Source organism: Schistocerca piceifrons, chromosome 3, assembly GCF_021461385.2.
Source record: "Schistocerca piceifrons isolate TAMUIC-IGC-003096 chromosome 3, iqSchPice1.1, whole genome shotgun sequence".
Classification (NCBI taxonomy): domain Eukaryota; kingdom Metazoa; phylum Arthropoda; class Insecta; order Orthoptera; family Acrididae; genus Schistocerca; species Schistocerca piceifrons.
Genome location: NC_060140.1, coordinates 173,038,102 through 173,064,550, shown reverse-complemented (window position 1 = coordinate 173,064,550; position 26,449 = coordinate 173,038,102). Strand labels below are relative to the sequence as shown.

At 43.9% G+C, this 26,449-nt stretch overlaps 1 protein-coding gene across 1 annotated transcript in view; it reads right to left on the bottom strand.

The window, feature by feature from the left end:
- The window catches only part of LOC124788491, a 540,210-nt gene that overhangs the window by 90,556 nt on the left and 423,205 nt on the right, over nt 1–26,449 (bottom strand). The window contains exons 5-6 of the mRNA XM_047255760.1: nt 25,735–25,943; nt 5,886–6,021 (exon numbers count right to left, since the gene is read on the bottom strand). Coding sequence (XP_047111716.1) covers nt 5,886–6,021; nt 25,735–25,943 — 345 coding nt within the window. The remainder of the gene's footprint in view (nt 1–5,885; nt 6,022–25,734; nt 25,944–26,449) is intronic.

Genomic DNA, 26,449 nt, shown 5'->3' with positions numbered 1-26,449 from the left:
CTTGCGAGTGAAATTAGTGTTGTTGAGCAGTGATTTTATAGTGTTAATTTACTGGCCAATCTTGAATGTTAAAGAGAAGTTCGTTGGCCTCCTGTTGTCGAGTGTGGTCTATGTTTCAGTGAGCTGAGGCAGCGAGCAACTGAAGCGCAGAGTTTCCGTTTGGATTACAAGTTCGGCTTACGGGCGGTGGGCTTCGCCTGAGCTCGTGTGTTCGTCTTCGGTAGCGTTTTCTGGGCTCAGATTTCGGTGGCATACTCGGCGTGGGGTTGTAGACGCAGCCACGTCTTGCTTCGGAGTCAAGTATTACTTCCCTAAGTCGTTTCCACCGTTCGTGGTTAAGCTTCGGCCTTACAAGCTTGGACCTTACTTCTGTTATTACTCATTCATGATTGTACAAAGTTGTAATTTTCTATGCCCTAAAAGCCCATCTTACAAGCCAATGGGCATTTGAATAATTTCGTGGTTCGCTCTGCAAGGTTCTCTAGTCTAGTAATTTTCAAGATCGCCCAAGTTACGTTTTAATAAATATGTTATAAGTATTTGTGTTAAAACTGAGGCTGTGTATCCGCTATTATTTTACATATAATGTTGAAGTATTGGAATTGAAGGAGTCTTAACTAGAGTTGTTTTGTTAAAGTTATGGTCAAATTCAGCCATAGTGGCTTCTGTCAATATTTATATGAGATCGTTGCTAATGGCTTATTAGTTTACTAATGATTATATGCAATAAGAGAGTTTCTTAAATATTTTGTCTGTGTGGCGTTTCTCACTGTTTATGGGAGATCGTTGGCTAATGATTTATTAACTTGCTTATGATGTTCTGTAATGAGTCTTTCGAAAATAATCTTGCCTGAGTGGCGTCTCTCAATTTTTATGTGAAATTGTTTTTGGTAGTTAATAAACACATTGGAACTGAAATGTTCATTTTACTGGGTCAACCCTTCCACCCCCTATAAATCTGAAGGTTAAACAAAGCAAGTGTTAAGTAAACACTGTTCCACTAAGGGCTCGAAACTAATCGTCAATAAGAAAATTCATATTTCAGCTTCTACGCGTTTATACAGTTTATTGCGTAATTTGGTAAACCACACAGTTGCCGACGTCATACCTTCCAAAACCCTGGAAATTAGTTGAACGGTAGTGTTGTGTAGGCGACAGTTTAGAATATGACTCGTTCTAGTGCGTTTATATATTTATTTTTTAATTTTTATGACACAGGAGACATTGCTTTTTGATCCACCGTCGCACCAGGTAGTTGTGGCAAGCGAAATTTTGCGAAATGCTGATACTCTTACATTTTGTGAAGCACATGAAACAAAACGCTACTATGCACCACAGCGTACTCGTTGTAAGTTGGAACATGCTGTACAGTAGCATTTACCGCGACTTAATGAACAAAAAATTTCATGGTGGAGTCAACAAACCGGGCATAACGAGATATTCGGAACTCGTTTACATTTGTCCAGATATTTTGTATCCACAGCAGATCCCCTGTCTAGAAATGATAAAGGTACGTACACTACATACTGTTCTAACAACAAGAAAAGTTATATCAGTCTCGCAGATTATTGATACTATCCGATCATAGAGTACACACATAGCTATACAATAAAATGCAGAAACGGCCTCGGGTATTTTTAAACTGCTCCTCAACACTGAATATCATACAAAATAATATTTTCTTTATTTTTCCTTTATTTTTATATCTCTGTTACGAGTCAGTATTAGTTTTTTATTGTTCACTCCTTACTAGATACGTAAAAAAGGAATAAAAACGAATGAAAAAATCTGTAACGAGAAAGTCTATAGAAGTTCAGGGTGGATGGTGGTGGGAGGGCGGGGGATGGAACTGGAAGATGGTGTAGTCGTAGCTGAACTAAAATGTGGTCGAAAGTTCCATTCTAACAACGGGCCATACTGTAGATGAAATGAAATGTCGTATGGCTAGGGTCTCCCGTCGGGTAGACCGTTCGCCTGGTGCAAGTCTTTCGATTTGACGCCACTTCGGCGACTTGCGCGTCGATGGGGATGAAATGATGATGATTAGGACAACACAACACCCAGTCCCTGAGCGGAGAAGATCTCCGACCCAGCCGGGAATCGAGCCCGGGCCCTTAGGATTGACAGTCCGTCGCGCTGACCACTTTTTTTTTTTGAAATATCATTTTGCTCGCTTTTGTTCGTTGCATCTGCTCGGGGCGGACGTCGTAAGACATCCGTTTAAGTTCGTTATTGATCGATTAACTCAGTTTTTTTTATTTCAGAGGGCAGCTAACCCTCTGACCGAACACGCTGAGCTACCGTGCCAGCTGCCACTCAGCTACCAGGTAGATGAAATTAAGACAGTTGTGTCCGTTGAAAGTAGAGCTCTTCATACCGCAATCTGAAATCAATGAGCCACTCTTCAGTTGATGGACATCAAATCCAGTAAAAATAGAAGAAAGAAATGGAGACACAACTACAACGACCTGGAATAATAACATTAAGTTCTGTCATCTGGCAAGATAAATGCGCTAGTTTGTATGAGTACCTTTGAAGTGTGACGTATGCTCGTACATGCTTTAAGTAGAAGCTTACAACAAGATAAATCTTGTGTTGATCAGTGGTTAAAAGTGGTCTGAAGGTCGCTAACGCCAGAGCCGGTACTCATAGGGTGGTGGTATGTTCCTACGGGACCCAACTGCTGAGGTCATCGGTCCCTAGGCTTACCCACTACTTAATCTAACTTAAACCAACTTACGCTAAGGGCAACACACACAAACATGCCCGAGGGAGGACTCGTAGCCGGCCGCGGTGGTCTAGCGGTTCTGGCGCTGCAGTCCGGAGCCGCGGGACTGCTACGGTCGCAGGTTCGAATCCTGCCTCGGGCATGGGTGTGTGTGATGTCCTTAGGTTAGTTAGGTTTAAGTAGTTCTAAGTTCTAGGGGACTTATGACCTAAGATGTTGAGTACCATAGTGCTCAGAGCCATTTTTGGAGGACTCGTACCTCCAACGAGGGGGAGCCGCGCGGACCGTGGCAAGATGCCCGAGACCGCGCGGCCCGGTACTCATAATGAAGTGCAAATGGGATTAGTGACTGCAAATAACCGTAGTAAAAATTTTAAGTCGCCTGTTTTCCTGCCCGCTTTATTTCCTTCCTTCATATGTGTGGCAAGGAATAGCTTTCCGATAACACGTACTGTTCGACGACCATTCTCTGTTCTTTAACTCCTGTCTTACATATTTTATACCACAGCATAGAAATCTGCATGATGAAATTTATATGTTTATTAATTTATTCATATTTTGAGCCTCCTAGATGTACAAAAAAAATGCATTTCAGAATTTACTTTTAACCTTTGTGTCCAAATTTAATTCACTCTCTCACAATAGGATTGTTTTCCTACACTCTTCTTTTTTGTGTGCTCAGCTATTGAGTCGTCAGTCTGATGTTATTGTTTTCTCTGCCTCGTACGAGGAGTGTTCAGTAAGTAATGCAACACATTTTTCTTCTGAAAGCAAGTTAGTTTCATTCAGGATTGAAATACACCGCATTATTCCCGACTTTTTTTGGCTTATTTTTTAACGTAATCTCCGTTCAGTGCGACAGTTTGACGCCACCTTACTGGGAGGGCCCTTGTGAGAGCACGGTGCCGTTCTACTGGTCGATGTCGGAGCCAACGTATTGCAGCATCAGTAACCTCCCCATCATAATCTCGGACTGCCTCTTTCATTGGACCAAACACATACCGGTCGGGAGAAAAGAGATCCGGGCTCTATGTCGGATGAGGGAGAACAGTCCAACGAAATTTTGTGAACTGTTCTCGGATGCGCAGACTTGTGTGAGGCCTTATACCATCATGAAGGAGACGATATTCGTTTAAATTTTTGTAGTGACATAGGAGCTGAAGTCGATTCTTCAATTTCCTGAGAGTAGCACAATAAATTTCAGAGTTAGTCGTGCACCATGACGGGAGACATGGTTCAGAATAACCACTTCAGAGTCCCACAAGACCGTCGCCATCACTTTACCAGCTCAGACTGCGGCTTTGAACTTTTTCATCGGTGGAGGGTTGGTGTGACGCCACTCCGTGGATTGCTGTTTTGTTTCTGGTTCGGAGTGATGAACCTATGTTTCATCGTCTGCGACGATGTTCGACAAAAAATAGTCACCCTCATAACGCGCAAGTAATTCCGCACAGATGATCCTTCGATGCTGTTTATGATCTCCGGCTAGGCGGCCAGACCTTTAAGTACGCCAACTGACAGACGAGTGTGTCAGCACTGCCAAAAGAGACGTTCAGTTGTGCACCGAAATGTATGATTCTCATCATCGATCATCTCGAATGAGAATACCTGCACTTCAAATATTGCACGAGTCACACAGAGGTAACTGCGCCCGGCTGTTACGTATTGGAACTTCATGAAGCTGTAAGGGCTGAACCGGGAATATTCCACGGTCTTCCCAACAAATTCCGCATTTTTTCAGCCGAAATTGGGCGAGAAAAAATGTATTGTTTTACTTATTGTAATGGATGCACCGGTTCCCGTCAGAGCACCGAAGTTAAGCGCTGTTGGGCCTGGCCGGCTCTTGGATGGGTGACCATACGGGCCGTCTGCGCTGTTGCCATTTTTCGGGCAGCACTCAGCCTCGTGATGCCAATTGAGGAGCTACTCGACCGAATAGTAGCGACTCCGGTGACAGAAAACCATCATGACGACTGGGAGAGCGGTGTGTTGACCACACTCCCCTCCTATCCGCATCCTCATTGAGGGTGACACGGCGGTCGGAAGGTCTCCATGGGCCACTTGTGGCCTGAAGACGGAGTGCATTACTTATTGAATGCCCCTCTTCGTTTAAATTCTGCTGTCCGTTCATCTTTCAGATCTTCATTGATTGCTGTGATTCATCTCGTTGTTTCAGTCTTCAGAGTATGGTATAACTTCTTTACCTGTCTAGTTAATCTAGCCGGTTTTATGGTCTAAACATTGGCCTAGAACTTAAAATTGCCAGTTTTTATAACCGAATAAATGTTGGTCTATTTTGAATTTTGTTATTTATGCTTCGTCCGTTGGTTATGGGAAATAATTCTTCCCGTGAGGGAAGCGATTTTCGGTCACTCGAGAGGTAGGGTGTAAGTTGTCCTCCGTTAGTGCATCGTTAGTATTAGGATTGGTTTGCAGCAGCCTGGTTGGCACTAGGTCTCCATCCTCACGCATTCTTGCTTTCTTAATTTCTTTGTAGAAGTTAAAATTGATATCTTTTATAATTTAATCATCAGTGTGTACGTTAGTCTTCTTATTCCTCTACTTCGTTTACCGTTGACATCTCTCTATTGTTGGGTATAGGAGCCCCTCATGGTTGAGTAGGTGACCGTTAATCTTAACCCGTCCTTTTACAATGAAAATGGAAATGGGCGTTTGGCGTCATTGGCTGGGAGGCCCCTTACGGGGCAGGTCCGGCCGCCTTGGTGTAGGTGTTATTACTTTCGACGCCACATTAGGCGACCTGCGCGAGATGAAATGATGACGGCAACACAACACCCAGTCCCTGAGCGGAGAAAATCCCCGATCCAACCGGGAATCGAATCCGGGCCCTTACGACGGCAGTCCGTCACGCTGACCATTCACTGTCCCATAAACCCCCCTTGTGCTCTTTTAAAGACTTCATCAGTTGCGATATTATCAGTCCATTTGATTTTCTAAATGACTCTGTAACACCAGATCACCAAAACAATTGGGACCGATGGCTGTAGTAGTCTGGTCCCTTCAATCCCACAAACCAACCAACCAACGAAAACAATTCAACACGTTCTTTAAGTAAATAAAAGTACAGAACTGAGGAGAGCGTTTCCGCTCTGCGTGGTAAGCGTGTGTGTGTGTCAGAGCGTGTGCTGGTACTCACAGACGACCTGCATGTGGCCCTCGCCATGCACCGAGGTGAAGGAGGGCGCCTCGGCCGACACCTCGCAGCGGTAGACGCCGGTGGCCCGCAGGCTGACGCTGCGCAGGATCACCTGCTGGCTGTCCGACAGCTCGTCCTGCAACACAGCACAGCACAGCGCACAGTGCGACCGCGCACGCTCCGCTTCAAGTGTACCACAACAGCAATATCCTGACTGACAGCTGCTTTTTTAACACTGAATCACTGAACAGAGGAAAGTCCACTGGACCTTACGGGATACCATTTCGATTCTACACAGAGTACGCGAAAGAACTTGTCCCCCTTCTAACAGCCGTGTACCGCAAGTCTCTACAGGAACGGAAGGTTCCAAATGATTGGAAAAGAGCACAGGTAGTCCCAGTCTTCAGGAAGGGTCATCGAGCAGATGTGCAAAACTATAGACCTATATCTCTGACATCGATCTCTTGTAGAATTTTAGAATATGTTTTTGCTCACGTATCATGTCATTTCTGGAAACCCAGAATCTACTCTGTAGGAATCATCATGGATTCCGGAAACAGCGATCGTGTGAGACCCAACTCGCTTTATTTGTTCCTGAGACCCAGAAAATATTAGATACGGGCTCCCAGGTAGATGCCATTTTCCTTGACTGGCAGAAAGCGTTCGACACAGTTCCGCACTGTCGCCTGATAAACAAAGTAAGAGCCCACGGAATATCAGACCAGCTGTGTGGCTGGATTGCAGAGTTTTTAGCAAACAGAACACAGCATGTTGTTCTCAATGGAGAGACGTCTACAGACGTTAAAGTAACCTCTGGCGTGCCACAGGGGAGTGTTATGGGACCATTGCTTTTCACAATATATATAAATGACCTAGTAGATAGTGTCGGAAGTTCCATGCGGCTTTTCGCGGATGATGCTGTAGTATACAGAGAGGTTGCAGCATTGGAGGATTGCAGCGAAGTGCAGGAGGATCTGCAGCGGATAGGCACCTTAACATAGACAAATGTAATGTATTGCGAATACATGGAAAGAAGGATCCTTTATTGTATGATTATATGATAGCGGAACAAACAATTGTAGCAGTTACTTCTGTAAAATATCTGGGAGTATGCGTGCAGAACGATTTGAAGTGGAGTGATCATATAAAATTAATTGTTGGTAAGGCTGGTGCCAGGTTGAGACTCATTGGGAGAGCCCTTAGAAAATGTAGCCCATCAACAAGGGAGGTGGCTTACAAAACACTCGTTCGACCTATACTTGAGTATTGCTCATCAGTTTCGGATCCGTATCAGGTCGGGTTCACGGAGGAGATTGAGAGGATCCAAAGAAGAGCGGCGCGTTTCGTCACAGGGTTATTTGGCAAGCGTGATAGCGTTACGGAGATGTTTAGCAAACTCAAGTGGCAGACTCTGCAGGAGAGGCGCTCTGCATCGCGGTGTAGTTTGCTGTCCAGGTTTCGAGAGGGTGCGTTTCTGGATGAGGTATCGAATATATTGCTTCCCCCTACTTATACCTCCCGAGGAGATCATGAATGTTAAATTAGAAAGATTCGAGCGCGCACGGAGTCTTTCCGGCAGTCGTTCTTCCCGCGAACCATACGCGACTGGAACAGGAAAGGGAGGTAATGACAGTGGCACGTAAAGTGCCCTCCGCCACACACCTTTGGGTGGCTTACGGAGTATAAATGTAGATGTACATGCAGTTACCGCAGCGACAACCAGCGTGGGAACGGATCCGATCAAACCTCCACCTGTTGGGGAAGGTTTACTATCCTTTGGTTCAAATAATTGATTTTTTTTAAATTGCATTTTTGGATCCATAAAAGTGTTTAGAACCCACCTCAGAAACGGTTTTTCGAATACGGAACGGAAATGTTTGTTATTCGCGGTTGAACAAAAAAATGCTCCTGCCTAAAATCGGCCTTTTTGAAGCACCAGTTTTTTTTTTCTTTCGCAGGACGAGTTATTGTACCGGTGCTTGGGAGGAAACACACAAAATTTAAATGAACGCATGTGTTTGGAAGTTAGCCCCCAAGCCTTTGCATTCTGGTGTGAAGACCGTAGAGATTGCGACTTTCTTGGCAGTGAGCAGCTTCAACGAAGGGTATTCAGCAATTCTGAAGACCATGACAACGGAGGACGTCACCCTGGGACTCTATTCGACGCAGTTAGAAAAGCATTCGGACGACCACCGGATTCAAAGGGCCGAAAACCGCTTTTCACCGGCCGTAAGAGCGGCTCTGGAGCAGCGCAGGATGGCCCAGATCGAGCAGAACGCCCTCTATGAGGAAGGGGAAGGACTAGTTTATGGACTCGGAATAGCAAAAAAATGGTTCAAATGGCCCTGAGCACTATGGGACTTAACTTCTAAGGTCATCAGTCCCCTAGAACTTAGAACTACTTAAACCTAGCTAACCTAAGGACATCACACACATCCATGCCCGAGGCAGGATTCGAACCTGCGACCGGAGCGGTCACGCGGTTCCAGACTGTAGCGCCTTTAACCGCTTGGCCACACTGGCCGGCTCGGAATAGCAGATTGAACATAAGTTGCATAATATTTCATTTATATCGGGTCAAAACTTCAAACGCGTTTTTGTCGATATGACTTATTTTTTATCGCACTGTATGGTAACTTCAAATCTACTGAACCGATTGGCATGATTCTTTGTTTCCGACGAAGCTAACTAAATTGTCTAGCAGTTGTACCAATTTTATTCCGATCCATCAACTATTATTATTTTTACTTGGCTGAAAAATCGATGAAGAAACCCCTACTTTTTTTTTCAAATGGCCGCCATTTTGTTTTCTATGGTCCAAACATCTTAAGCGAGGTACAACTCCTAAAGAATCTTATGTATTTCGCTAACGTCAGTCCAATTTTGATTTCAGACGAGTCGGCTGACCTGTGACATACCGCGCGTGGAGGTCTACATTGAAATTTTGTTTCGTTCCAACGGCACTTCCGCCTTTGTTCTTCGACATTTTCGGTCGAAAAAATTCCAATTTGTAGAGGAAGTATCAAACATTTTGGTAAAATTTGACATTGATATCTATATAACACATTCCGAGAAAAAATTCTCAAATAACATGCTTTTTCGGGCCAAAGATAGTAAACCACGCCTTAAACTCACCATTACCATATTGCTCTGCTACTCCAGGTAGAGATGTTAAAATGATACACATATCGATTTTTCGACAAAGCCATCTTTTACATCGATACAGGTGACAAAGCGGGCTTACCAATATCGATAGTTTCGCTGTATTGGTGATTTTTATACTTCAAAATGAGTGAAAGTGTGACGATTCTGAATGGCAATTGTTACTCCTTACATTTGTCCTATAAGAAAGCCATTATTAAAATTAACTCTAGCGATACCAAGGCACTTTCCAAAACGTTCGTTACCGACCGGGGGTACGTTATGTCCAGCCTAAGAAAAGTTTAGGAAAAAAAACAAAATTCGTTAATTGTTGTTGAATTATATTGATAATATACTTTTTGAAGAGGTACTGATGTTTGTAAGTAGGGTCCAGACCCTGAAAATATCTTAGCACGCTCGTCGCCGTATCAACGCTCTTTCAATGATACTTGACTTTCTGACCACGACAAAAAAAAATTGCAAATTTCGTTCATTGTTAGTCTCCTTAACTCACAAATACTTTCTAAAGATATAATGAAGTGTAATTCAGGCCCTGAACCAGCAAATATTGAATATGACATTCATTGGGGAACGTGATATTTATTACAGGGACTAAAATTATGGATTAAGTTTAACTGAAAAATTCACAAACATATAGCGAATCTGATAGAAGAATTCATTAACAACAAATACTTTTTTTCCAAATTTTAAAGTCTAAGGTAACTGATTAGATTACAATATTTTCGAAAAGTGGGCATAAAGTAACCCCCCCTCCTCCCCCCTCCCCATTAGTACTGCGTGGTGTAACACACAACTTATGTTAAGAAATTTGTTTAAGTTACATAAAAAGTCTTTTAACGACCTAGTTTCTACCTTGTAAATTACTCTTAACCCGTAATATCTGGTGGAAGGTATACATACACCCTTAAGTAATGCGAATTTGATAACTAGATGTAACAAAAGGTGAACCCGCCACTGTGAAAGGAGGCGGGGAGTATTTTTTTGTCAGAAAAAACGCAGTAAAGCAGAATGAGTGCCGTCAGCAGAGCTCAGTGATTTCGAACGTAGTCATTGGATGTCACTTAAGTAACAAAGCCACCTTTATAAAGCTGCACAAATCGTCTATTGGTGTGTGGTTGTGAAGTGAAAGGCGAAGGAACAACTACATCTAAACCAAGACCAGTCAGACATCATGTATCCAGGGAGAGGTCCGTCGAGAGCATTCTGAAGGGTAGTTGTAAAAAAATCACATGAAAACAGGGATGATGATGATATTTGGTTTGTGGGGCGCTCAACTGCGTCGTCATCATGGCCCGTACAAATTCCCAATTTTTGTCACTATCCAGTCTCGCCACGTCCCCGAATGATGATGAAATGAGCAGGACAACACAACCACTCAGTCCCCAGGTGGAGAAAATCCCCCACCCGGCCGGGAATCCAACCCGGGACCCCGATCTCTAGAAGCAGCAACGCTAGCCACTGAAATGGAAACAGCGGAAACTTAAAAACAGTCGGATACAATGGCTGAGCAGCTCTTCATAAGCCACAGGTTTCTGTGGTCGCTGCTAAGCGACGCTTGAGGTGGTGTAAACAGCGAAGCCACTGCACAGTGGAAGAATAGAGTCGGCTGATTGAAGTGATGAATCATGCTACCCTCTGTGGCAACCCTACAGTAGGGTTTGGGTTTGGCGAATGACTGCAGAATGTTACAATGCATTACGGAAGACACAGTGTACTTATGAGGGTTTTTTTTGTGGTTGGGGTGCGGTCTCCTATTGTGCTTAACATAACGGTAACTGCGAAGGAATAAGAACAAATCTTACAGCGCTGTATACTGCGTGCAGTAGATCAGCATTTGCAAGACGATGATTGTTAGTATCAGCATGACGCGGTACCCTGCCACCTATGGCGCAACGGTTTCAGGACAATGACCTTCCTGAAATAGACTGAACTACCAAGAGTCTCCACCTGAACACCAACGAACCCATTTGGGATGAGTTAAAAAGGCAACTTCGCTCCAGACCGCAGTGTCCGACATGACTACCCCCTCTGGCTTCCCCTCTTGAGGAACACTGGCTAGCAATTAATCCACAGTAATTCCTAACCTCATTCAAAGTGTGCCCAGCAGAATTAAGCCCGTAATAAGGGGAAGGGCTGGACACACCTCATGTTAATCTCCGCTGATAGATGCCCAGATATTTCAGATCTGGTAGTGTATATTAATACAGTTGTGGGAGAGAAAACAATTCTGACGATCTGAAAACGATTGCAGTTCACAACGCTAAGGTGCTGCTTTCCTAAAGTGTAGAGCGTTGGTTACATATGATTGAGATTGCTGCATATGTCTAATCCACTGCGTATTTGACAGCTACAGATAGTGACGAGTAAAGGGATATTTTTGCCAGCTCATGGCTCGCAGCAAGGGACAATGGCGCTCCCATACGTTTGATAATGCTCCGTGCGAACAATTTTTGATGTCATCATGTACGTGAAGGGTCTGTTCCCAAACGTTTTGGCATGAAAGTTAAGCTAACCGTTGAACCGTTTTATTTTCTAATCTGTCTCATCATATTCCTTTTTCTGAATCATGTCCTATAAAATGAAATTATGCAATTTAAAAATGAGCAGTCGTGATCGTAAAAATATTTCTTTATTAACAGGTTTCGGCTTATCTACAAGCCATCTTCAGAAGTTTTTGGCCTGCTATGGCTAGTGCTGGCGGCTCCTCAGATTTTTCGTGATACCTCGATCGTAGACTAGTGTATGGAGCCGCCAGCACCAGCTATAGGGAGCCAAAAAATTCTGAAGATGGTTTGTAGATAAGTCGAAACGGGATAATAAAGAAATATTATTGAGATATCGACTGTTCATTCCTAATTATAGACTCAGGTCGCTGCTCTCCGTGGACTATGTTGTCAAAATTTATTAAAATTATGGAAGCTCATTACATCGGACAAATCTGTCGATGTCGTCGATATATCGTCAGTACTATTCCGACGTATGACTATCGATATTATTTCTAGAAAATACCAACTAATCGTCTTTGTTTATATGTCGGCCGGCCGCTGTAGCCGAGCGGTTCTAGGCGCTTCAGTCTAGAACCGCGTGCTCGCTACGGTCGCAGGCTCGAATCCTGCCTCGGGCATGGATGTGAGTGATGTCCCTAGATTAGTTAGGTTTAAGTATTAAGTTCTAGGGGACTGATGACCTCAGATGTTAAGTCCCATAGTCCTCAGAGCCATTTGAACCATTGTTTTGTTTATCTGTCCTGCGTTTTGGATAATGCAAGAAATTTCTCAGACTAGCTGCGATGGTGTACAGAAATTTTATAAGGCTATTATGGTCTTCCAAATAAATTTGAAGAGTGTACGTTAGCACAGGATGGTGTGAATGAATTCAGTATGAAAGCTGACAGCATGTTTTGTTCGATGGTAACGGTGAACTGGCAATGTCGCACCGTTCCAAGCTCGACTGTTCTCAACTGTCAATCACTTTCTTGGTCTAAATCAGGATAGCTTCAGTTTAGTGCATGCAGTAAGCTGTTAGGAGTTTGTATGGCTGAACAAGGATTTATTGTGAGAATTGGGACCACTATGAGAGAAACGAATAAGCAGATGTTAAGACAAATGTCCTTTCTTTGCACTTTACTTTGGTGTCCAAACGTTATAGGTAAAGTAAATTGAAACAGAATCTTGAACGATTGGAAGTCACCACCTTTCGCTATTTAATGTTCAGTTTCTGCAACTGGATAGATGCTCTTCTCCTTTTATGCATACGTCCAATTTTATGGTTCACTGTTGATTTCCTCCCTCTGTCACTACCTTACATGAACGATTAACTAGTACTGAATGAGTTACCTTTTCTACGTTTGGTTCAAATATAACTTGAAATTTCTTAAGTACTACACGGTTTTGCCGAGAATGAATTTCCATAGAACACTATATAAGGCACAATTGTCCATTTACAGCTAGTAGTCATTTTTAAATGGGCGCAACACAAACGAAATTATGTTGCATATATACACTGCTGGCCACCGTAAATGCAACACCAAGAAAGACAAGGGGTAGCACAACAAGATTTATTTTGTAGATAACATGTTGACCAAGTATCAAATGATTACGTTTACAGACGTCTGTGACATGTGGTTCCTGCCAGAATCAGTAGCCAGAGTAGCCGCCATTGTTGGAGATCACCGCTGCCACACGTCTCGGCATTGAGTCAAAAAGACGTTGGATGTGTTCCTGTGGTACAGCAGCCCAGGCAGCTTCCACACGTTGCCAAAGATCATCTGGTGTGGCAGCTGGGGATGTAATCTGCGTCACTCGTTGCGCAACCATGGACCACATGTTTTCTATCGGCGAAAGATCCGGAGAGCGAGCCGGCCAGGGAAGCACTTCAATCTGGTTATTGACGAAGAACCTTTGGACAATGCGTGCCATGTGTGGTCGCGCATTATCCTGTTGAAATATGGCTGTGGCCGAGCCCTGAAGGTAAGGAAGGACAACTGGCTCCAGCACCTCGGATATGTAGCGCCGGCTATTTAAAGTACCGGCAATGCGTACTAGAGGCGTGCGAGAGTAATATCCAATACCGCCCCATACCATAATACCCGGTGCAAGACCAGTGTGGCGGTGCATAATGCAGCTGTCCAGCATACTCTCTCCACGGTGTCTCCACACTCGAATCCGACCATCGTGGTGCTGCAGACAGAAGCGTGCCTCGTCAGTAAAGACAACGTCATTCCATTCTGCCGTCTACATCCGTCTGTCATCACACTATTGGCGACGGAGACGTCTGTGGTTCTGCGTCAATGGTAGACGAAGCAATGGACGTCTTGCAGACAGACCACTCTGCTGTAAACGGCGTCGAATGGTACGCGCAGACACTGGATGATGCGTTACAGACGCAATGTGCTGTGCTATGGTTCGGGATGTCACTGAGCGATCCGTCACTGCCATGCGCACAATTTGCCTATCAGCACGTGCAGTGGTGCACTGAGGTGAATGCAATCGACCACGTCGGTCCGTCGTACCCTCCTGCATCCAACGGTCACATATCCGCATTACAGTTGTTTGATTTCGTCCAACACGACTAGCGATTTCTCTGTATGATAATCCACAATCTCGGTAAGCCACTATCCTTCCTCTGTCGAACTCAGATACTTGATCAAAAGATGTTCGCTGTTTTCTACGAGGCATAACTGATCGTCTTGTGAAACAACCACAAGGTAAACACACGTGCCGAACGTACACTCGTCGAAATCGCCAAGCCTTAAATGGCGCTATGAGGTGGCGCCACAGGCGCGCGTGATGTGCGTCTGCGCTGAAATTCTAATCAGTTGCATATCTCATCAGTGCAAACCGATGGTGTAAATTTCACTTGATTCGGATGCTTCCTTCAGGGTGTTGCATTTACGGTGGCCAGCAGTGTATTTAAAAAACTTGATGTACAGAGAGTCCCAAAAATAAATATTCACTGTCATGGAAACATTAATGTAATCAATTGTTCTTGAAGAGGCCTTTGAGATGCTCTACGCAGAAGGAAAAATAGCCATTGTTTCCTGGAAACTTGGTGGTAAAACATTCGCGGAGGTGTCAGCGTTGTCCCAACAAGGACCAATCGCTACCAGGCTTCTTGTCAACTAATTCAGTCGAAGAGGGCGTGTATTTAATGAGGAACATTCCGGACTAACAGAACCATCTGTCGAACTAGTCCGGACCGTTGAGGAGGGCACACGCTTCCTTTCGTCGACTCGCCGGCTGAGGCGTGAGTTGAACAGTCCACGCTCCATAGTACGAAGAAGACGATGTACGAGATGCAGGTAAAGTAGAAGGAGGAAGATTACTCCTACTGCATGGAAATATTTGCTGACTTTTTCAAAAATGGAAACCTGTTAGATAATCTCCTCTGCTTAGATGAGGCCACATGTCACACATGTGGTTATGCGAACAGTCACAACTATCGGATATGGGCCGACAATAGTTCTCATCAGGTGCAAAAATAGGAGATAAATATACTGAAACTGGGCATATAGCTAGCGATGACCTAGAGAAAGATTTATGGACCAGTCTTTTATGCAGAGCAAATCATAACACATACCATTTAGATAGAATGAAATTTTTACTCTGCAGCGAAACGTGCGCTGATATGAAACATCCTTGCAGATTAAAATTGTGTGCAGGAATTAGACTTGAAATCGGGACCTTTCACCAATTTCCTTGACATGCTTGAGCTTTTCCTGGAAGCGCAGTTGGAGTATGATGGAGTTCTGAATTCCATTATACACCAGAAGGACGGAACTCCTCATTTTGGTCTGACTGTTCGTTGTTACGTCAGTGGCCCGTTCTCTGGACGGTGAATCGGTAGAGGTCCACAGCGTATGTGGGCTTCAAAGTCAGCTGAACTTTCTCCTTTGCACTCTTGGGGGCGGGGGAGAGAGGTTACATAAAATCCTGCGACTACAGGGTTCAAATCAGTGCACTGCATCAGATGTATGATTAGATTCTGGAGGCAGTTAACAACATCACTCCTGATCAACTACGGAATGTGTTCTGAACCACAACTGAAGGATGGTGCAATGTGTTGACATTCAGGGTGGCCACCTGCATCTTAACGTCTGATATGTGCCTTTGTTAAAAGATCTATGAATTGAAATAAATGGTTGTAGCTTCGTCATAAGTTGCATTGAGAAGTATCCATTTTTTGTGTCCTGGTGGTGACTAGTTACGGAAACGTGTATCCATTTTCAAACAATTCTACAAAAAAGATTACAGCTGACATGACAGTTTTATGAAGGGCTTATTTCAATAATTGTACAAGTCCATTACCTCCACTTTTCTGTCTATAATACATCTGACATTAATGGTCCAAACAAATAGATAGAAAGGTTCATCTCTAATAAGAAGCCACATGCTTGAATATTTCTGGTATCTCAACTGCAGATTTTTCAGCGCTCATTTAACTTTAGGACTCCGTATGTCAGAATAAACAAAAATGGACTTGTACCACTATTGAAATAAGCCCTTCTTATAAAAACAAGACTCATATTCGTAATACAATTACAGAATACTAATACACGTACAAGGTATGCAAATTCGTCATGGTTCTATCTTACAAGTTGCCTTATTAGATATACCGTACTGTAAGTGTGACTTCTCTTCGACGCGCGCCGCTGTCATCTGCCTCAATCTTCCCTGGTAACCACTGGTATCTCTACGCATCCAGTTCCCTGATGCCCGTCTTATGTGGTGTAGTCAGCCTTATACCGCTTTGATTGCAGCCGGGGCAGTTTCTGTACTGGGCTATCGCCTGTAACTGTTACACTTACAGCATGGTATACAATTAGAAAGGCACGTTGTAAAATAGAACCATGACAAATTTGTATACCTTACACGTATATTAGTTTTCTATAATTGTGTTACGAATATGTGCCTCGTTTGTATCAAATTGCCAAGTCAACTGTAATCTCCTTTGTAAGACGGTTTGAAAATGGACACAGGTGTCCAGAGCTAGTCACCATCAAGAAAAAAAAAATAGATACTTCTCAATGCAACTTATGACGGAGCTACAACCATTTATTTCAATTACACTGAAGCGCCGAAGAAACTGGTACAGGCATGCGTATTCAAATACAGAGATATGTAAACAGGCAGAGGACGGCGGTGCGGTAGACAACGCCTATATAAGACAACAAGTGTCTGGTGCAGTTGTTAGATCGCTTACTACTACTACAATGGCAGGTTATCAAGATTTAAGTGAGTTTGCACGTGGTGTTATAATCGGCGCACGAGCGATGGGACACAGCATTCCGAGGTAGCGATGAAGTGGGGGTTTTCCCGTACGACAATTTCACGAGTGTATCGTGAATTGCCGGCCGGTGTGGTCGAGCGGTTGTAGGCGCTTCAGTCCGCAACCGCGTTGCTGCTATGGTCGCAGGTTCGAATTCTGCCTCGGGCACGGATGTGTGTGATGTCCTTAGGTTAGTTAGGTTTAAGTAGTTCTAAGTCTACGGGACTGATGACCTCAGATGTTAAGTCCCATAATGCTCAGAGCCATTTGAACCATTTTTGTATCGTGAATTTGAGCAATAAGGCAAAACATCAAATCTCCGACATCACTGCGACCGGAAAAAGATAATGCAAGAACGGCTCTGAGCACTATGGGACTTAAACATCTGTGGTCATCAGTCCCCTAGAACTTAGAACTACTTAAACCTAACTAACCTAAGGACATCACACACATCCATGCCCGAGGCAGGATTCGAAACTGCGACCGTAGCAGTCGCGCGGTTCCGGACTTGAGCGCCTAGAACCGCATGACCAAATGCAAGAATGGGACCAACGACGACTGAAGACAATCGTTCAATGTGACAGAAGTGCAATTCTTTCGCCAGTTGCTGCAGATTTCAATGCTGTGCCATCAACAAGCGTCAGCGTGCGAACCATTCAATGAAACATTCTCGATAAAGGCTTTCGGAGGCGAAGGCCCACTCGTGTACCCTTGATAACTGTAAGATACAAAGCTTTACGCCTCACCTGGGCCCGTCAGCACCTACATTGGACTGTTGATGACTGCAAACATGTTGCCTGGTCGGAAGGATACGAGTATGGTGACACTGTCATGAATCCATGGACTCTGCATGTCAGTAGGGGACTGTTCAAGCTGGTGGAGGCTCTGTAATGGTGTGGGGCGTGTGCAGTAGGAGTTATATGGGACCCATGATACTTCGACAATTCCAGCAGGACAATGCGACAGCTCACACGTCCAGAGTTGCTACAGAGTGGCTCCAGGAACATTATTCTGAGTTTAAACACCAAACTTCGCAGACATGAACATTATTGAGCATATCTGGGATGCCTTGCAACGTGCTGTTTAGAAGAGATTTCAACCCCCCTCGTGCTCTTACGGATTTACGGACAGCCGTGCAGGATTCTTGGTGTCAGTTCCCTCCAGCACTACTTCAGACGTTAGTCGAGTCCATGCCACGTTGGTTTGCTGTACTTCTGCGTGTTCGGGATGGCCCTACACGATATTTAGCAGGTGTACCAGCTTCTTTGGCTCTTCAGTGTATAAGACAAGTTCCCGACCTATTTTTAACCTGAAGCATGCTGCAAGATTGTGAAAGATATATGTTTTCTATATTGAAAATTAGTTTCATGAATATGACTCGTCGCTTTTGGGGCAGCCTAATACGTTGTGATTTATTAGACTTTTAATCGGCCACCAGCAAACACTGACCAATAGTAGTTTGAATAAACACTGTTTTATGAAAATATACACTCCCTTGGCGAAAAACACTTTCTTTTGAGGAAGTTTTACGTGTTTAGCACTGGTCCTGACAATCGGCCCCTTTTTCTCTTCCAAAGCCTCGCCTCCTCCCTGTTTTACGATCTCTTTACTCCAAGTTTTACCTAGACATTTAGTTTCTGACGTACTTCTGAATAGCAATAAGGTAAGAAATTTAGGATTTAGCGTACAGCCGACGTCGACGTCACTGCTAATGGAGCACAAGCTCGCGATGACAAGTTTCGTGAAGGAAACCGTCTGTGACTTATTCAAATGCACCATCACGCCTTCCTCCTTAAATAATTTCGCAAAACTACGGAAAACCTCTGTCAGTGCCTCCGACCATATACACAATTACAGCCTCTCCCCAATGTTAATCCAGTGTTTCAGTCATTCGGTCTCCTCGATCTCACCCAAATGCACAAATTTTACAAACACAGCCTTGTCTTTCTATTTAATACACACCACTTGGCTTTGTATTCCATAAAACAGAACAGTTTCTCATCTAATTCCCAACTACAGCCTGTACTCACCAGATGAGTATTGTTGGCAAAATTTTGATCCTGTGAGAATTCAACTTACATAAATTTTCTTTTATTCTGGTATTACCTCGCTATTGTAGATTCCACACTTTACATTATGTAGCTCATACTGGATGTTGTTTTTGTAGTCTTCATTCTGATGACTGGTCTTATGTAGTTCTCCACGGTAGTGTATCGTATGCAAGTCTCCCCATCTCTGCTTACTATATGCAAGTTTTCGTCTACCTCTGCAATTTTCCCATCTTACACACTTCTCTCTTACCAATCTGACCACTCCTTGGTGTCCCACAATGTGTCTTATCAACTGTTTCCTTCTTGTCCTGGTTCCTTTTTGTCAAGATGTACCGTAAATTTCTTTTCCCCCTAATTCGATGAATACCTTTTCCTTAGTTATTGAAACTACCCGTTTAATCTTGGGTAAGAAATTTATTTCCGTACCGAAAGTCTGTCCTGTTGGCATCGAGTCACGTAGCATAGTGGTTGTTAATTCACTCAACTCTCATAAGGGAGGACGCTGTTTCTAATCACCCTTCGGTTTTCCGTATTTTGACATCTCGTTGTTTCCCTGGATTACCTAAGCCACGTGACAGGAATGTTCCTTTGAAAACCGTACGTTGATTTTTCTCCCATAATGAAATGGACGTTGCGCACTAATCTTCCGTCCTTTCTTCTGCCTTGCTGACACTATATCTTATCAATTTAAGGGGAAAAATGTCACGAGGGTCGCTCCAAAAGAGATTCCAAATACATTTTTAAACATCCAGTTTCTTTTCAGTACCTTTCATACTCACATCGGCACAGGGAAAACGGTGATAAAAATTTACAAATGTTTACTGTCCAAGGAAAGAAACGTCTGCTTCGACGATAGTAACAAAATCTCAATTACAGTGGCTCACATGTTGAGGACTTGACATTATGGTGATTCCAGACTCCGACAAAGTAACACAATTATGATCTTCATAGCTAAATACCTTGTATCGAAATTATTCCAAGCCCGATGAAGCTATCCTGAATAGCACCAGCACAGGAACAGCAACGTCTGTCCTGGATAGTCTGACTGCACCAAGGGAAACAACGAGGAATTCTGAATACAGCGGTGTCGATCTCTACGATGGACTTCGAGAGTGTCCTAAGACGATGGGATGAGCAGCACCTGCCGGACGCTGGGAGAGCCTCTCGCAGCCGGAAGAACAGCCTTGTGCATCTCTGGCGACGACCTTTACAGCGACCGGCGGCGAAATAGTCGTGGCATTATTTTCTGATAACGTGTGTCGCGGACGCGAATAGGATCCTTGTAAGTGGCGACCTCTAATAGCGCTGGTACCGCCGCCTGGTGTCCCTTACTGCGACAGGGAGGGTTCGTGAGGCTGAGGCCTGCAGGGGGCGTGTAGGCTGCACGCGTGCCCGAAGTGGCAGAAGGGTTGCCGCTACCTCAGGCGCCATGCAGGTAACGCCTGTTACGACAGCGTAAGGACTAGGTCGCTTGGACAACTGTTTAGAAGCCTTCACAAGGGAGTCATCGTCTTCAAATCTCGTTCTGCAAATGAAATCCTTCAGTTTACCGCAGAGGTGGTAATCACACGGTACAAGATTAGGGCTGCAGGGTAGGTGTCTCAGTGTTTCGCACCCAAGCTTTGTGATCTCTAAGGCGGTTTTCTCACGGCATATAGCCGAGCGTTATTATGCAACAACAAAACATCATTTTTGTCGATGTTGTCCAATGCAACACATTCCAGGACGAAAGCCTTTAAGGCTTACCATACGCATGGTAGAATTGATACGCCCGTAAGCAACAGTCCTCAGAATAAAAAAATAAAAAAACAGTAGCCATCATTTGTCCTGCTGAAGACGCAATTTGAAATTTCTTCTTCTTTGACAAATTTGCATAATGTTATTCCACTGATTATCTTTTCATCTGCAGTTGAAAGTGATGCAACAATGTTTCGTCTTCCATCATAATTCTTGCGAAGAAATCGTCTCCAGAATTCCCGTATTGTTCCAACATTTTGCTTCACGCTGTCTTCCGAGTTTCTTTTTGTCAACATTCTCGGCACCCAACTGGCGCAAACTTTCTCAGTTTCAACTTTCAATATTTTGCACTCACTTGCTTGTCCCGCTTCCGCTCTGATCGACAATTCATTCACTGTTACGCGTTTGTCAGCCAACATGAGGCTGTGAATATGCTGCACATTGTCTGCAGTCCGTGCAGCGTTCGGTCTGCCGATGCACTGGAGGTTCCCAGCATTGTCGTGCCCACCTTCACCACATAATCTGCTTCCGCGACGACTAACTGTACTCCGATCTACAGCGTCATCCCCATACACTTTCTGACATCTCTTGTCAATTTTCGTCAGTGTCTCGTTATCGCAATGCAGGTGCTCTATAATAGTACGTTGCTTCAGATGAACATCAAGTGCAGTAACCATCTTTACAGAGTGCTACGACAGTAGCACTTGCGGAACCACTTTGAACTGAATTTTAATACAGGCAAGAAGAATATTTCTATCGTTAATATCGAAGCTGTAGAACAAAAGATGGATATTTGAAAGAATATTGTGCATTTCGTTTGGAGTGATGTTCATATGTACAGCATCTCTCTGTGATCTATATAAATTATTTCCTGTTGCTGTCTTGGGGGGACTTGAGAATAATGCCCGTCATTTTCCTAAACCTCCGTGGGGCACTTTCCTGCAAATTAAGTAAATCTATCGTCAGTTCAGCAACAGTCTTCATTCAAGGTGTGAGTGACACCCTCATCTCGCTAAATAGTGCTCTTGCGCTATTCTGCAAGAACAGGATGCTCTCATCTATTGCAAACATGACACGCAGTGTCGTATCCAGACAGTGAAGATCCTCATGAAGTACGCCTGGAATCTAGAGAAATTTTTGATATCCACATGACGCTCAGACGTTGGTAGGCATAGCGCCGATACTCCATAGATTTGCCTCATTATGCAGGATGAGTCACTAGCTATTGCCATCTAGAATAACTCCTAAAGTATGATAGTAGCTCAAAAGTTTGTGGGACAAATATTGCATGGGGCAACGGGAGCCATAATATGAGTTGGTATTTTGTTGCTACGTGGGGTCACGTCAGGGATATGAGGGTCAACCTTTTTTTTTAATGGGATGCTATAGTTTCCTGGCCTAGAGAAGTCTACTAATATCAAATATCGGGCTTAATTTGGGGAAGAAATTTCTGAGAATGTACGTCTGGAGTACAGCATTGTATGGTAGTGAAACATGGACTGTCGGAAAACCGGAACAGAAGAGAATCGAAGCATTTGAGATATGTTGCTACAGACGAGTGTTAAAATTAGCTGGCCTGATAAGGTAAGGAATGAGGAGGTTCTACTCAGAATCGGAGAGGAAAGGAATATGTGGAAAACACTAATAAGAAGAAGGGACAGGATGATAGGAAATATGTTAAGACATGAGGGAATGACTTACATGGTACTAGAGGGAGCTGTGGAGGGCAAAAACTGTAGAAGAAGACAGTGATTGGAATACATCAAGCAAATAATTGAGGACGTAAGTTGCAAGTGCAACACTGAGATGAAGAAGTTAGCACAGGAGAGGAATTCGTGGCGGGCTGCATCAAACCAGTCAGAAGACTGATGACAAAAAAAAAAAAAAATAAATAAATAAATAGTTTGGTGCTTATTTAGCTGCTATCGACACGAATCCAATGAAGTGTAACAGTAACGTCTTTGAAGGTCAACGAAGGTCACAAAGGTAGCATGAACGTCCATTTACAGAATGTGTTCGAAGTTTTGACCATTTGTATAAATGCAGTGCTGCAATCTTGTTATCATAGACTGAGTGGTACTGACAATTCTCTCTCACATATCGCGAAAGTAGTAAATGAAAATAGTTAACTTTCGCCGAATACGACGTATCCATCTAACATGCCATTGACATGTAAACACCATTCGACAGTTTCGCATCACAATACTAATGGGCTCAACTTCAGATTCAGTGGGATGACGCATTTATTAATTTGATTTTCTTTACTGACGAGGCTACATTGACGAACCATAGAAATGTTCATTTGGATAATATGCATTATTGGGCAACTGAAATTCCATTGTGGCTGCGGCAAGTTGCACGCCAAAACCCGTGGTCGGTGAATGTATGGTGGGGTATTCTGGAGGGCAGAATTATGGGTCCCTATTTCATCGAAGGAAATCTTAATGGTTGGAACTACACCACATTCCTGCAAGAAATGTTAGGTCTGTTATTGGAGGAAATACCTTTAGGAACAAGGAACAGTATGTGGTACCACCAAGATGGGTGTCCGGCACGCTTTTCACTGATGGTTAGAAAGGAGTTGCAGAGACAATTCCTAAATCGTTCGATCAGACGCGGAGGAGAGGTGTCGTGGCCGGCTCGTTCGCTAGACTTGACGCCTCTGAATTTTTTCTTGTGGGGTTTCGTAAAAAGCATTATTTATAAAGACATTCCAACTACACCTGAAGATATGCGAGAGAGAATTTCAGAGCGTGTGCTTCGATAAGTGCTGATGTGATAAGGTATACCACTCAATCCATGGTAAGAAGATTGCAGCACTGCATTGCTACCAATAGTCATAACTTCGAACAACTTCTGTAAATGGACTTTCACGCCACCTTTGTGACCTTAGTTGACATTACTGTTACACATCATTGGATTCGTCTCGATAGCCCCTATGAGAAAATAAGTACCAAACTATAGCATCCCTTTTTAAAAAAACCAAGCTGACCTTCATACCTCTGAAGCGACCCCACCTAGCAACACAAAAGGAACTTCATATTAAGGTCCTCGTTATCCCATACAACTTTGGTCCCACAAACGTTTCATCTCCTATCATACTTTCGGAGTTATCCTTGGTGGCAATAGTTAGTGACTTACCCTAAGAATATAATATAGCATGAAGTGTTGCTCCGAGCAAATCTCTCTCTCTCTCTCTCTCTCTCTCTCTCTCTCCCCCCCCCCCCCCCCCCCCCCCCCCCGTGTGTGTGTCTGTGTGTGTTTTTAGTGTCGCTAGTTTTGTCCTCTTGTGTACAGGGATGCCAGAAAGACTCTTTACACCTGCAGTTATTTCAGAGTAACTTCAATAACACTTACAGCTATTTATTAAAAACATCTGTATGTGTATCATGATTATCCCTCCACGGCTTGATATACTTGTAGCAGTATATGTCATCCTTATTTAGTTCATTGATTGCCGATTGCCATTGGTCGGAATGCTTTCAAGCCAAAGTGAGTTTTCATGTGGCATTGCTTTGTGCTTCCTTAAATTTCATGTTCTGTAGCACGATTTCTTGTCGACTTGCAGGATGAACGCATCACTGACACACTAACTTCGGCGCATATTTCCATTCGGGTTGATAGACGACCAGAGTGGGTTTGGGGGTGGCGTGGTGGTGATTGGGATCTAGAACACTTCTCAGGTGCAAGGCTTCCTTCTGCCATGTGGTCCAAAGTCTGATGTCTTGGTAGCTCCTTACCGAACCGTTCACGAATCAATTCCGTCACATATATCACATTTTCGTTATTGTTGCTGTTCCATTCATGGACTCATATACTCATCACTAGGCGCTCCTCCACAGTGAAGTCACTGGTATCTGCCTCTTTTGTTCTCCAATCACAGAAAGGCGAACATTGGAGGGGTCAACACATAATTTATTAATTATAAGTTAACAACAGACTCAGTTGCAATGTTTACCTAGATTTAACTATATTTCAGTTGGGGCAAATCGTAGTTCCTTTTATTTCTGAAGAAGGTTGGGTTATCCCAACTGAAACCTAGGTAAATCTAGGTAAACATTGCAACTGAGGCTGTTGTTAATTTAAAATTAACACTTATACAGCTGCTGACATGGCCGTGAAATGTTGAAAATACAGAATTTATTCTCCCTCACGGGCAGTAACGTGACAGTGACGTAGCAGTTTCGCGGCAGTCACGTTGCATATTACGTGAGGAGCAGTGCTGCCACATTGGCGATCAGGATGGAAGCTTCAAAAGTCTGATACCTCACCATCCTACACAGTAAAACGTTAAGTTCAACTGTAAAGCGATTTTGTAGTCGTCCTGTACTACGCCTGTAAAAGGTAATAAAATTTCCCCTGAGAGAGACCACAGAAACGTGTTATTGGTAGGATTTATTGCACAGGTATAGGTTACTTTTTTGAGCTACCGGGTGATCAAAAAGTCAGTATAAATTTGAAAACAAACCACGGAATAATGTAGATAGAGAGGTAAAAATTGACACACATGCTTGGGATGAGATGGGGTTTTATTAGAACCAAAAAAATTGCTAGACTCGTGAACGATCTCTTGCGCGCGTCTTTTGATGATGATCGTGTGCTCAGCCACCATTCGTCATGCTTGGCCTCCTAGGTCCCCAGACCTCAGTCCGTGTGATTATTGGCTTTGGGGTTACCTGAAGTCGCAAGTGTATCGTGATCGACAGACATCTCCAGAGATGCTGAAAGACAACATCCGACGCCAATGCCTCACCATAACTCCGGACATGTTTTACAGTGCTGTTCACAACATTATTCCTCTACTACAGCTATTGTTGAGGAATGATGGTGGACATATTGAGCATTTCCTGCAAAGAACATCATCTTTGCTTTGTCTTACTTTGTTATGCTAATTATTGCTATTCTGATCAGATGAAGCGCCATCTGTCGGACATTTTTTGAACTTTTGTATTTTTTTTTGTTCTAATAAAACCCCATGTCATTCCAAGCATGTGTGTCAATTTGTACCTCTCTATCTTCATTATTCCGTGATTTATTCAGTTTTCAAATTAATACTGACTTTTTGATCACCCGGTATATTAATTCTGAAGAAGGAAGAGCTAGTAGTGTTTAGCATTATAAGAGCTACTCACGACTACTCGGACGCCTTCGAGCCGGTAGCTGTGCTGCGGCGTGGGCGCGCGCGGCACGTATCGGTAGAACTCCTCGTGGTCCTTGTACCACGTGACCGAGTAGAGGCGGTCCCGCTGCAGCTCAAAGCGGCACTCGAGCCGCGCCGTCATGCCGCGAGCAACCAGCGGCGGGACGCGCACGCGTACCAGCCGCAGCGCCCGCGCGCCGCCTGTCGGCACACGCGAGAACTTAGTATGACGCAACGACACGTATCAGGTGAAGCTGAGGTGAATCATTTGTCGTGCAAAGCTGCGTGCTGTGGAGCAGACTCGCACGTACTGATGAGCGTCCTATTAATGAGAGATTGTTGTTGTTGTTGTGGTCTTCAGTCCTGAGACTGGTTTGGTGCAGCTCTCCACGCTACTCTATCCTGTGCAAGCTGCTTCATCTCCCAGTACCTACTGCAACCTACATCCTTCTGAATCTGCTTACTGTATTCATCTCTTGTTATCTCTCTACGACTTTTACCCTCCACGCTGCCCTCCAATACTAAATTGGTCCTACCAACCGATGCCTTCCTCTAGTCGAGTTGTGCCACAAACTTCTCCCCAATTCTATTCAATACCTTCTCATTAGTTATGTGATCTACCCATCTAATCTTCAGAATCCGTCTGTAGCACCACATTTCGAAAGCTTCTATTCTCTTCTTGTCCAAAGTATTTATCGTCCATGCTT